Source organism: Fopius arisanus, unplaced genomic scaffold, assembly GCF_000806365.1.
Source record: "Fopius arisanus strain USDA-PBARC FA_bdor unplaced genomic scaffold, ASM80636v1 scaffold00025, whole genome shotgun sequence".
Taxonomy (NCBI): domain Eukaryota; kingdom Metazoa; phylum Arthropoda; class Insecta; order Hymenoptera; family Braconidae; genus Fopius; species Fopius arisanus.
Genome location: NW_011887764.1, coordinates 139048 through 150796, shown reverse-complemented (window position 1 = coordinate 150796; position 11749 = coordinate 139048). Strand labels below are relative to the sequence as shown.

General features: G+C 36.7%; 3 protein-coding genes across 3 annotated transcripts; 1 reads left to right on the top strand and 2 right to left on the bottom strand.

Moving 5' to 3' along the window:
* Nucleotides 1-37: 37 nt before the first annotated feature.
* LOC105264836 (serine protease 48) lies at nt 38-4037 on the bottom strand. The gene is made up of 14 exons (XM_011301983.1): nt 3977-4037; nt 3834-3907; nt 3365-3459; nt 3131-3272; nt 2748-2861; nt 2511-2663; nt 2231-2368; nt 1711-1780; nt 1382-1461; nt 1230-1324; nt 956-1097; nt 756-869; nt 415-564; nt 38-267 (listed from the first exon to the last, which is right to left on the bottom strand). The coding sequence occupies exons 1-14, from the start codon at nt 4020-4022 to the stop codon at nt 124-126; spliced, it is 1557 nt and encodes a 518-aa protein (XP_011300285.1). The 5' UTR covers nt 4023-4037; the 3' UTR covers nt 38-123.
* Nucleotides 4038-5779: 1742 nt separating this feature from the next.
* On the top strand, nt 5780-8189 carry LOC105264766 (phospholipase B1, membrane-associated-like). The gene is made up of 6 exons (XM_011301867.1): nt 5780-6173; nt 6366-6470; nt 6814-7202; nt 7335-7627; nt 7701-7879; nt 7977-8189. Exons 1-6 carry the CDS (start codon nt 6035-6037, stop codon nt 8102-8104), a joined length of 1233 nt encoding a protein of 410 aa, XP_011300169.1. The 5' UTR covers nt 5780-6034; the 3' UTR covers nt 8105-8189.
* Nucleotides 8190-8290: 101 nt separating this feature from the next.
* LOC105264762 (zinc finger protein 112) lies at nt 8291-11478 on the bottom strand. The gene is made up of 7 exons (XM_011301861.1): nt 10975-11478; nt 9981-10790; nt 9716-9823; nt 9487-9648; nt 9055-9296; nt 8898-8978; nt 8291-8817 (listed from the first exon to the last, which is right to left on the bottom strand). The coding sequence occupies exons 1-7, from the start codon at nt 11107-11109 to the stop codon at nt 8592-8594; spliced, it is 1764 nt and encodes a 587-aa protein (XP_011300163.1). The 5' UTR covers nt 11110-11478; the 3' UTR covers nt 8291-8591.
* Nucleotides 11479-11749: the final 271 nt, after the last annotated feature.

Sequence of the window (11749 nt, the reverse complement as noted above, 5' to 3'; positions counted from 1 at the left end):
AGTTCATAATAGTTTATTAATTGATGAAACAATATGCTCTACTATTCAGAAATCTATATTTGCTATTTTGATTATAAGGTACCGTATCATAAATTTGACATTTTTGATGATGGAACGGTAAATTTAAATAGCGTGAGCTTTGATCCAGTCGAGGAATTTGGGAACTCTTGTGTAAACTGTCGGGTAATCGATTCGAGCACATCCCATGGCCCAGGATACGAGACCAACCAGTCTGCCCCGCACCGTCAAGGGACCGCCAGAGTCGCCCTAGATAAATAATTTCGTTAATTTCAATTTTCTGTCGCGTAGATGATAACAAAGCTCTTTAAATATCCGAAAAATATGCAAACACATTTTTTTCAAGTGTTTTTTTTTTCAAAATGGAAGAGCTGTGAAATTGACTCTGAGACTCACATTGCACGAGCCTGTTTCTTCAACGGGGTCATGAGCACAAATCTGAGTGTCATGGACAGTATTCCCTGGAGCATATCTCCCTTTGCAATAGTTTTGGTCAGCAATGAGAATTTCAGCTCTCTGGAGGTGATCTGGGCTGGTACCCCCTTGCTAAAATAACAATCGGAAACGGAAATTTCATTTTACAATATAATAATCACAATACATTAGGAAATTGTTAGTGAAATATCGCATTTCATGATTTTATTTCCCCTTCCATTGAATGAAACATTAAACCGTTTTCTCTATTCATCAATTTTTTTTTAACTTATCGTTTTAGAAGATTAATTATTAATAATTACCCTGAGATTTCCCCATCCTGATACGACGGCAGTTGAATCAGCAGGGATGACCATTCCAGCAGTGGGCATAGGAACGAAATTCAACGTCGCAGTGACGATGAATTCGCTTTCCACCTGGAATATAATTTCCATTGCACAGGAATTGTAAATTATATGATAAAAACAAATAGCAATGATTGATCGATATCATCTCCGAATACCCTTAGGAGTGCGATGTCATTTCTCCAGGAGTCAGACGCATCGTATCCTTCGTGAACGATAATTTTTTCCACCAAGTGAGTTTGAACTGGGGCCGATAGTTTAAGTGTTGCGGAAACCACTTTGATCGAAGATGCAGATGTCCTGGGATTTATTCCATGAAAATGCAAATGAAAATGGAAACAAATAAAATTATTCGGCAAATTGAATTATTTCATTTATTATCATAAATGCATCAAGTTTTAACCTTCTCGGGCAATAATTTTCAATGCTTACCCTACAACACAGTGAGCAGCTGTGATGACATATTTTTTGTTGAGTATAGAGCCACCACAAAAATGAAAGCTACTCGCCACTTGTTGAAGGGAAACCTAATGATTCCAAATCCTAAATATTATTGCGCTTTTAATAGTTCCGGATAAACTTACCTGATAAGGAATTTCTCCCACTTCTGCATCCACGCCGTTTACGATACGCGATGGTCCGAAAAATTCTGGTACAATCCGTGCTTAAAGAATAATTAAAATTAGGAAATAAAATTCTCATATTCTCCGAAAATTGTGAATTACCTGAATATTAAAAAAATTAACAGCCAATGAAAAGTACTACAAAAATATAATATCAATTTCTCATTTTTTACTTGAAATTTCAAGTAAAATTTTCCAACAGGGCTGGATTTGCGTAAACAATTCTATTTATATTGAATTTCGATTTTATTTTATTTATCCATATTGAATATTGAGGAAATAAAATTTACCATGAGAAAGTGCACCGAATGCAATGAGTATCAAGAGTGTCTTCATGATTGATCCACAAAATATTGTCCGCTCTGTCGATTAAATTGTCATTGCATTTATATACCAGTGTTAACAATTTTGATATGTCATTTCCACGCTGGGAAATCAGATCGCTCCTGAGATAACGGGAGTCACATGTGAAAAGATGAAATGCGGAAATAGATAATCGTTTAGTACGAATGATCGATCGGCATCCCTACCATCTAACAATGGAAACAATAGTCGTTTCCCTCATTTTCATTTCTTATCACTAGCAATGAACGATAATGAATGACTGATTCAAAAGTATTCGCTGGTCTCGGGAATTCTATTATTTATTGTCATTATCATTCTGTTATTATCGTCTGGTCAAAAAACTCGTTTAGAATTTCAGAATAAGTTTTTTATCGAAACATTCTTCATAACAATTTTTATCGCTAATTTCGTACATAAATGGAGCATTGTATTCATTAAAATAAATATGAATTCATGAATTTAAACAGCATTAGTTTCGATCCAGTCGATGTACTCAGGAACTCTGGTGTAAACTGTTGGATAATCTGATAGAGCGCAGTGATAAGACCATGAAACGATACCAATCAGGACTCCATCGACAAGCATGGGACCACCAGAATCTCCCTAGAACAGATAGAATACTTCATAATTACGAACTAGTTAATAATATATTCTGGTACAATTCAAAACAAGGGTGAGCTGCCCTTTCATTACATCTAAGAGTAGATACTTAGTTTATTTACTTATTTTTATGTGTCAGACTTACGTGACAAGAACCTTTCACTTCTGTTGGATCATTCGCGCAAATAGCAGTATCGTGCACAACTTCAAATACTGAAGCATATTTTATTTTACAGTACTCTTGATCGCTAATGAAAATTTCAGCCTTCTGAAGATGATTAGCGCCGAACCCTCCTTCCTGCGAAAAATCATGACAAACTGTTACCAGAGGCTTCTAGACTAATTTCTACTTGGAAATAAATAATTTAGTGTAACTCATTACCCTCCGACTCCCCCAACCCGATATTATGGCAGAGGAATTCACCGGAATCGTGGTGTGAGCATCAGGAAGTTGAATGAAATCTACCGTCGAATTGACGACGAATTTCCCCTTCACCTGGAATATACTTTTCATTTGAGTACATTGAAAGTGATTTTTTTCGCATTTTCCTGTAGCTATCAATTCGAGAAATATTCTGTAAGAGTTCGGGAGTCTTTAGATTCCTTTCTTCTGGTAAAAACTCCGTGAAGAAATTCCGAAAAATGTTGAAGATCATTTCATAGCAATAATTATCCGCAATTCATGAGTATGTATTCAATTTTCCGTCCCTACGGTATTGAAGTCTCGATTGGCTAATCAAAAGTATGGATATCAGTATTGGATACCTTGACAAGTGCAATGTCGTTCCTCCAGGAATCATACCGGTCGTATCTTTCATGAACAATAACTTTTTCCACCAAGTGAGTCTGAACTGGAGCGGATAATTTAACTGTTGAGGAGATGACTTTTATTGAAGCTGCCAATTCGCTGGAAATTGGAGAAAAATAGAGGGACAACTTAATTATAAATTTTGCAAATTATTTAAAACTGCAAATCCAAATATCCTTATTATCACTTACTCAGCAACGCAGTGAGCCGCCGTGATAACGTAATTCTCGGAGATGATAGAACCCCCACAGAAATGGAAGCTGCTACTCACAGTTTGCAGAGAAACCTGAAAAAATGAGAGATGATTCGATTTTTTAAAGTTACTTGACACTTGAAAAATGACTGACATTTTCTGATGATTATTTCTCTTCAACCATTTCCTTTATGGCTATTTACATTATATTTACATTATTAGAAATTAAAAAAACGTTAAAAAACTGATTAAATAAAAAAAATTTGGATACTGATTGTTTGTAACAAAAGCACTTGAATTATTTCATTTAATTCTACGTATAAAGAAGAAATAAATGGAAAGAAGATTTCTCCATTTTATACTTAATCGTCTCTAGATTTTAACGTCAGTACGGCGTTTTTATAGTTTCAGTCATTTTGCTTGCATTTCAAGAGTCTCCCCAAAAAATTTATGTTAATTGTTATTACTTGATACGGAAATTCACCGACTGCTGCATTCTCTCCATTTATGATGCGTGCTCCTGCCGCAGGTACCGAACGGGCTGGAAGAACAATTTAACGAAAAAAGAAATTGATTCTCTCGATTCTCACTTATGAATGAAATAAATTACCTTGGGAGAGCCCGAGCAGGGTGATAAGTACTAACAGAAACTCCATGATGGATCCTCAGTAGGGAATACTAGTTAATTGATAATTGGCCTTTATATACTGGCGGCCCAGATAATAGTTTGTCAAATCTTTCGGCGAAATCAAACTTCACAGACAAATAGATAACACGAGCATTAGTGCTGAAGAGATTAGCTGATTGTCCCGATATCCAAAGGGCACTCAGGGATTTAATTACAAAATAAAGAAGACGCAATTAATTTGTGATTAATTCGCATTCTTCTGTAATATGATACAATGAAAATTGAAATTGAAATTAAAAAAGGGAAATGATGTAGAAAATCGAAAAGTTATTGCAATAGCCCATTTCGTTATCTAGTTATAGAATGATGTCCTCCGACGCGGACTGTCACGTGTGATGCAGTATTTTTACATTTTGGTTCTTGAAAACAAAATTTACCATTTTCATGAATTAACAACTGGGAAATGTATTTTTTTCGAGCAAGTTTGGCTTATTATGATTTACAACTTGGACTTATAATTGAAATAATAAAGAAGCTCTTCATGAGGTCTTCCTCATTAGAAGACGAACCGTTGAAGTTACAGAGTTCATCGGCTTCAATTTCTTTCGTACTGTTTTAAATCTGCTAAAGATCGTTTAGTTTAACCGAGTGTAATTCGATTTTTGAGTAAAATAATTATAACTACGTATCATGGAATTTATTAGATATCAATGGAGTACTCGAAGTTAAAGTAAGCAGAGGCGTATTGACCCGATTAGATACAAATCGTTTGGAAGGAAATTTGATCGGCTATCTGACGAAATTCCCAGTATCGATATCTGGATTGAGCGGAACTTCGTCAGCATTACAGAAAAGTGGTGTTTTATAAATATTAATTTACTTGAGAGTAGTCTTTGTTTTGAAAAATCTCTCCATTCAAGAATTTCGTTGTATCAGTTTGAATTTCAGAGGATTCATTGACGATTCGCCCAGCGATAAATGTACTTGAAAAATTATAAATTGCAGATGCACATCAGGTATACGAAATCATTGCAGAATTGGTAATGCCATCACATGAATGATTTCGCGTGCTGAGAGATGTTTGATGAACAAATCAACTAAAGAATGAAACAAAGGGTGATGAATAAATGCACAATATCTATTTTCTATTCAATCATCATCGCAGGAGACCTTGAAATATTTGCAAATTAAATTTCATTAAACATGCGCCTCGAATTCGCAGAATTTTGCTTGAAATCGTGATGGTGGATTAGAAACTGAGAGTAACAGCTTGCTTGTAAAATTTTATTCTATATTCTGAGTTTTTGCATTTATCTCATTACCGCCAGTGAATCTCACGAGCATCTAGTGTATGCATTAGCTTCCGGTAATTGTTACTATTATTCATTTCAATTATTTGCTTACACAAAATTCTGCCGAATTTTTCATTTATTGTCATCCCCCGAAGAGTTGAACGTTTTGAACGTTTTACTGAGAGTATAAAGTTTTTTTTCTCCTATGAAACATTCTCTGATCAAAAAATAGTAAAAGCTGCATAAAATTTGCGTATTGCTCCCTTAATTACGCAAGCGGAATAAAGAAAATTATGAATGGCTGTAGAAACCGTTGCCCTAGCCACGCGCATTTTTCCGCTAACGATTCAGAGACTAATTCACTTACAAACAACAGAAAAACTGGGGACACGTGAATTTTTAATCACCTCTACCTCCCCTCCTCGAATCTCCCATTTTCGCTCGTTGTTTTTTCTACCTCCTCTCCTGAATTGTTACTATAAGTTCAGATTGATCTCTGCGACCATCCGGTATAGAACATTGCGCATAAATTCGCTTCTGCAAAAACAGATTGACGAACGATTGATTTATAATTATTAATCATTACTGAGAGATCTTTCAATCGAATTTGGAGCGAAAATACTGAAGTTCACCAATCACACTGCTGCAATTGCAATCCAACTCTCTTATTACTTGATCTTTCATGGGAAAGGGCATTTGAAGTCCTTTTGATATTCAGTGCAGTGTGAGAAAATTATCATAATCGGAAATGTATAAACTTCCGGTGGCCGTGATTGTATTTTTAATTAGTTGTAATTCACCCGTAATAACACAGAGAAGTGCTTTAGATAATTTTTTCTCGATTTCAATGCTTCGAAGCTTCAAGGAGTGGCTATCCAGTTCAATTGGTAAGAGATGGAAAAACCTCCTAAAGACAGAAATTATCATATTTTTGTGGAATTTGAATTTTTTTATCCTGGAATATTACAAATTCCAATAAAATATTTTGTCTTTTATGAAATTAACAATATTTATTAGAGAATACCTTCATTAAAGGGACACATAAATAGATGAATTAAAAAAATATTTCAATGTTTAAGGTAATACTGGTGATCCAAATGGGGTCGCATATCGAGCAGCGCAAAAACTCCAGAGGGTTCAAACTCCTCTTTCGGAAGACATTCCCTTTCCTTGTAATATAACTGGTAATGAGCCGATAATTATCCTAGATTGACAATCAGTTTTAATAAGTGTCCTTCGGAAGAAAATTGAAAACCCGAGAGTGGGAAAGTGATTAGTCGAGAATATTGACCGGAATTCCAGAATATTTATTGTATTTTATATTATAATGGATTTTTCCGAAGGTCTCTTGCGGTACTGTACTAAAATTCGAACACTGATTGTGAACAATTATTATAATTCGGTTCAATATTCTGCGGCTTGACTGCATCGATGACTAAAAAATTTTTTCGAATCTCTCAAGACTCAGATATATCGAAATTTCCATTTGTTATCACCAAAGAATTTATACTAAATTACGATTGACAGCCGGACGCTCAAAAAGCGTACCTACGTCAGTCCACAAATTGAGACCAGGAGATATTGACGTCATCGGTGCAATGGGGGATTCACTGACAGCAGGATTCGGACTTTTCGGTTCAGATATTCACACTATGTTCGTTGAAAATCGAGGTGCTACTGCACTGGGTGGTGGACAAGGTACCTGGCGAGATACTTTGACTGTTCCCAATATCCTCAAAGTCTTCAATCCGAAACTTGTTGGATACTGCAAGTCAGATGCCTGGACTCATCAGGCGAAGTCCGAGTTCAATGTAGCCGAAAGTGGCAGCATGTCAGAGGATATGCCTTTCATGGCTGAAACTTTGATTAAAAGAATAAAAAATGATGCGCGAGTCGACATAAAAAATCACTGGAAAGTAAGTTGTGCGAATTTGCATCTACCTCACCAGATTAATATATTAATCACTTAACATAAATGAATACCCACGACATGGAAAGAGTTTGGAAACGACAAGGAATTTTCTGCTGATATGTGGAAATTCTTGTAGCTCGTGAACATCTTCTTGGGTGCTAACGATTTTTGCTCTGATATGTGTTGGAATCCATCGGCTCAGGCGACCGTGGAAAATCATAGAAGGGATTTGGTTAAAACTCTGCGATTACTCAGGGATAATTTACCGAGGACTTTAGTATCTGTCGTATCAACTCCTCATATCAAGCCTGTTGCGGAGATGCAGGGACGATCCATGCTTTGTACATTAACATTTATTATAGAGTGTGCATGCCTTACTGGGGCCAAGTGGAAAGATCGGAAACAAGAATTTTATGACATCATGTGGAGGTATGCACCCAATTTCCGTCTAATTTGTAAGTTGTCTAAAATTTTTGTACCGTTTCAATGAAATTCCTGGCAGTTTCCAACAAGTTGACGAGGATGTAGCAAACGATGCTGAATTTCAACGAGAAGATTTCGCTGTGGTTTCTCAACCATTTTTTGTGAATTATACTTGGCCTACTCTGCCTGACGGAACATCGGATTTTCGGTACATGTCGACCGACTGTTTCCATTTCAGCCAACTCGGCAATGCAAGGAGTGAGTACAATTTTCAGTCATTCGGATCGAAATTGTTATCGTAAGTTAACATCAATAAAGAAATATTCTCTTTCTGTATGTTCAATTTTATTTTCAGTGGCTTACGCGACCTGGAGAAACATGCTAGAGCCGGTGGGGGCAAAGTCTCACTTCTGGAGTGATGTCGGAACTTTACCTTGTCCCTCAGAAGAGCGGCCCTACATTGCAACCCTGTGGAACAGTTGAAAGCTCACAAATTTCTGATATAATTCTCTCGAATTCTATTTTTGTTATACAAAAATAATAATAAATACAACGATCTGAGTGATAATTAGTCATAATTACATTGCAGGAACAAGCACCCAAAATTGTTTCTTCAGATTATTCTGCAATTTGAAAAGTTTGTTCCCTAGTTCATAAAATACCACAATGTCCTCTTTCAGTAAAAATTTTATTGGTTTTTTGTTTCTCTCTGCGTTAATGATCATTCGCTTCTCAATAAAGTTAAACCAATCAAGCAATTCAGAACTTCCGAGTACGGAAACGAATACATTTTCATCAATACTTAATTTCAAGTTATTGTTAGATTGTAATTTCTTTATGATATACATCTATATAAATCCATTTATAGCTGAAATGAATAATGACATCATTAATTAAAGAATAAACTGATTGTGTTGGGCTGTACACGTTGAATATTTTGGAGTTAAATCTTTATCTGAATTTCCTTGGCTCAAGGTTGAGCGTGACAGCGTTTCTTGTGCACCAAAAGAAACTTGTCTTTGAGGAATCGTGCATCGCACAAGTCACACTGATAGGGTCGAGTGTCGTTATGTTTCTTTGAATGAGTCTCTAAATGGCATTTCCTCTGGAATTTTTGATTGCAGATCTTACACTCGTAGTTCCAGTCTTCGGGTGGCATGTGACAGGCCAAATGCCTTCGAACGTGACCTTTTGTTCTAGAAACCAAAACATGAATTTTAAATGAATTATTGTTTTACTTTTTTTATGTTTCCTCGATAGGAAGATCAGTACTCACGAGAATTTTCGCTTGCAATGATCGCAATAAAATGCGCCATTCTTATGTTTCTGCACGTGGGACCATCGGGCTGCATATGTCCTGTACATAAACCGAAGCAACACTTCAGATTAGAACATCTCGTCCGAAGAAACATGAGAAGAAACGGATTGATTACCTGAAAGTCTCTTTACAAATATCACAAACATGTGGTCGTTTCCCCGAATGAATATTTCTGTGATCCTTCAGTAGACGTAATTTTGGGAATCTCTTGCCACACTCTTTGCAACTGTGCTTCCCTGTGGCGGGAACAGAAATACTGTGAACCTCCAGTAAGTGTTTATTGAGGATTCGGATATTTTCGAACTGCTCTCCACATTGCTGACATGTCTGGCTTATATGCCTCTGCTCATGGGCTTTCTGTGAAAGTTCATGTTCAAAATCAATCTCCATTTTTATTTATACATCGTAGAAAAGTAATATCGATTTCAGTTTCCAATTTTCGGTCATAAAAATTCTGTACAAATTTGTTTTATAAAAAAACAGTACTTAGGGCAGATAATATAAACTGAATCATGAATATCTTTGAAAATATTGACTTCGTTCTTACCAGACTTCGACTGCTCGTGAAACCTTTTTCACAGCTGCTGCACTTGTAATCTCTTCGTCTTACATGTATGTCATCAATGTGATGCTTCAACTGAGTTGGACTCAAAAAAGATCCATCGCATTTTTCACAGCCATACTTTCTCTCCATCCTCACACGATGCACCTAGAAAAACATAAATCTCAAAAAGGTTCTCGCTAGTTCAAGAAATTACGGGTTCGCGAATATTTACCCGTAGGTGACACCCATACGAGTCTTTCTCAATGAAGACCTTGCCGCATGTCGGACATTTGAACTTCTCGACGTCGGGGTCGGTGGTCATTATTTCCGAATGATTCTTCTGTGGAATAACGAGTTTTCAAAAATGTTAAGGGAAACATAATTAATGTTGATAATAATATGATACCAAGCTCGTTTAACAAAATTTCGATAGATTCGATAAATTTACACCAAAGAACTCAGAGAATTTCAATTGAAGATTCAAACCGCGTACTCACTCTCTGATGAATACTGAATTCCTTGTGCCTATTGAACTCCACTTCGCAGTATTTACACTTGAACCTGGTTTTCCCGCATTTTTGGTGCTTCTTTATAAACCTAGTATTAGAGCCGAACCTTCCGCACTTCTCGCAGAACCACTTCATCTTTTGGTCCACGAAACCCTTGTGTACATTTTGCTTATGAAGAAAGAGTTCATAAGGCGATTGGAAGAAACGAGAGCATGAAGAGCAGTGCATTGAACGCGGTTCGTGAAATTTAATGTGCATAGCCATGAAACTCTCAGTCTCAATGATCACCCCACATATATCACAGGGGATGTCCTTCTTTTCTGGATTAATTCGGCAGCTCAGCGGTATGTCTTCATCCTTAATATCAATAGTTTCATCTCTGTCTGACGGATCCTCCGAAACATCGGAATTAAAATGCTTTACGTTTTTCAGGTGATCACTGCTGTCATAGTGTTTCGCATGCTTGTGTTGAAGAAGATTATCTGACGTTTTCAGGTCCATTCCGCACAAATTGCAGACCCATTGAGATGCGTGGTATTTCTCCATGTGGTTGTCGAAAGCTTCTGCATCCTCGAAAATAGACTCACAAATGCCACATAATAAACTTTTAGTGTTAATATCTTCGTTTTCACTCTCGAATTTGTCCTCTTGTTTGATACTTTCAACCAGAATTAGGGTCATCTGCTGTCGCAGAAAACCATCTGCTTCCAGCGATCGCTCTCTGAGCTTGTAGCTTGTGTTCAGATCGTTTAAACACGCTGGACAGATGTGCAATGGTAAACCATCATCTGCACTTATCTATCAGAAAAAAATGCGTACAAATAGATGGAGGACTATTAAATTAAAGAGCCGAAATTTAAAATCCATCAAAAACATAATGATTAGTTAAAAATACGAAGGAGAGAGAATTAGAGCGGAAAAAAAAATAATGTGGTATTACGATATTATAATAAACCTCGAATACCTGAGAAGATTAACTCACCACTATTGGCAAACAATTATTGATCTTATCGGCGATGGAATGCGAATTGAGCGCAAAAATTGCATGATAATTTTCTCCACGATCGGTACATAATCTACATGTAGTTTCCACAGTAGCTAAATCCATGCCGTCCATGGTGCAGTGCTCATTGACCTTATCAGGCCCTTGTGTTGTAATTTTTATTATTCTGAGAGGAATACAAGGGGCGGGGGGGTGATTGAGGTTATATCGTACTGATTACACACGATCCACAGTATTGACTTAAATACAGGCGACTTGAGGCCAAATTTTCCGAGTTATATCTGTAAATTTGGGGCCAACTTTTCGTTAAATTAATCGTTTCTAACTCGTAGTTACAGTTAAATCGAGTGCGCCTACTATGCTCCCGCGTCCGGGGGATGATTTTTCCTACTGCCAGAATGAATATGAAAATCTAACCTGTTTCTCTCGTAAACATTGGGGCTGCCATTTTTACCTCTGTACCCAAAGAGAATTGACTAAAGTAGAGGCTCAGTTCTAGGGGTTTGAGTGACCCCAGCGGCATCGTAGTAGCCGACCCCATAAGAGGGAGGGCGCCACACCCAACGAATTTTCAGTAATATCCCTCCAGCTTCCCTTTTAATAACTCTGAGCTGACTGGAATTTTTGACGAGCTGATTTCAAAGCCTCCGACTGCTAATTATTTGTGTTTCAACGAATTAATGGTTATTAAAAATATCTTCACAAATTTGTCAGTGATGTTTACTTGATTTACTTCAATAATAATTTAATATCG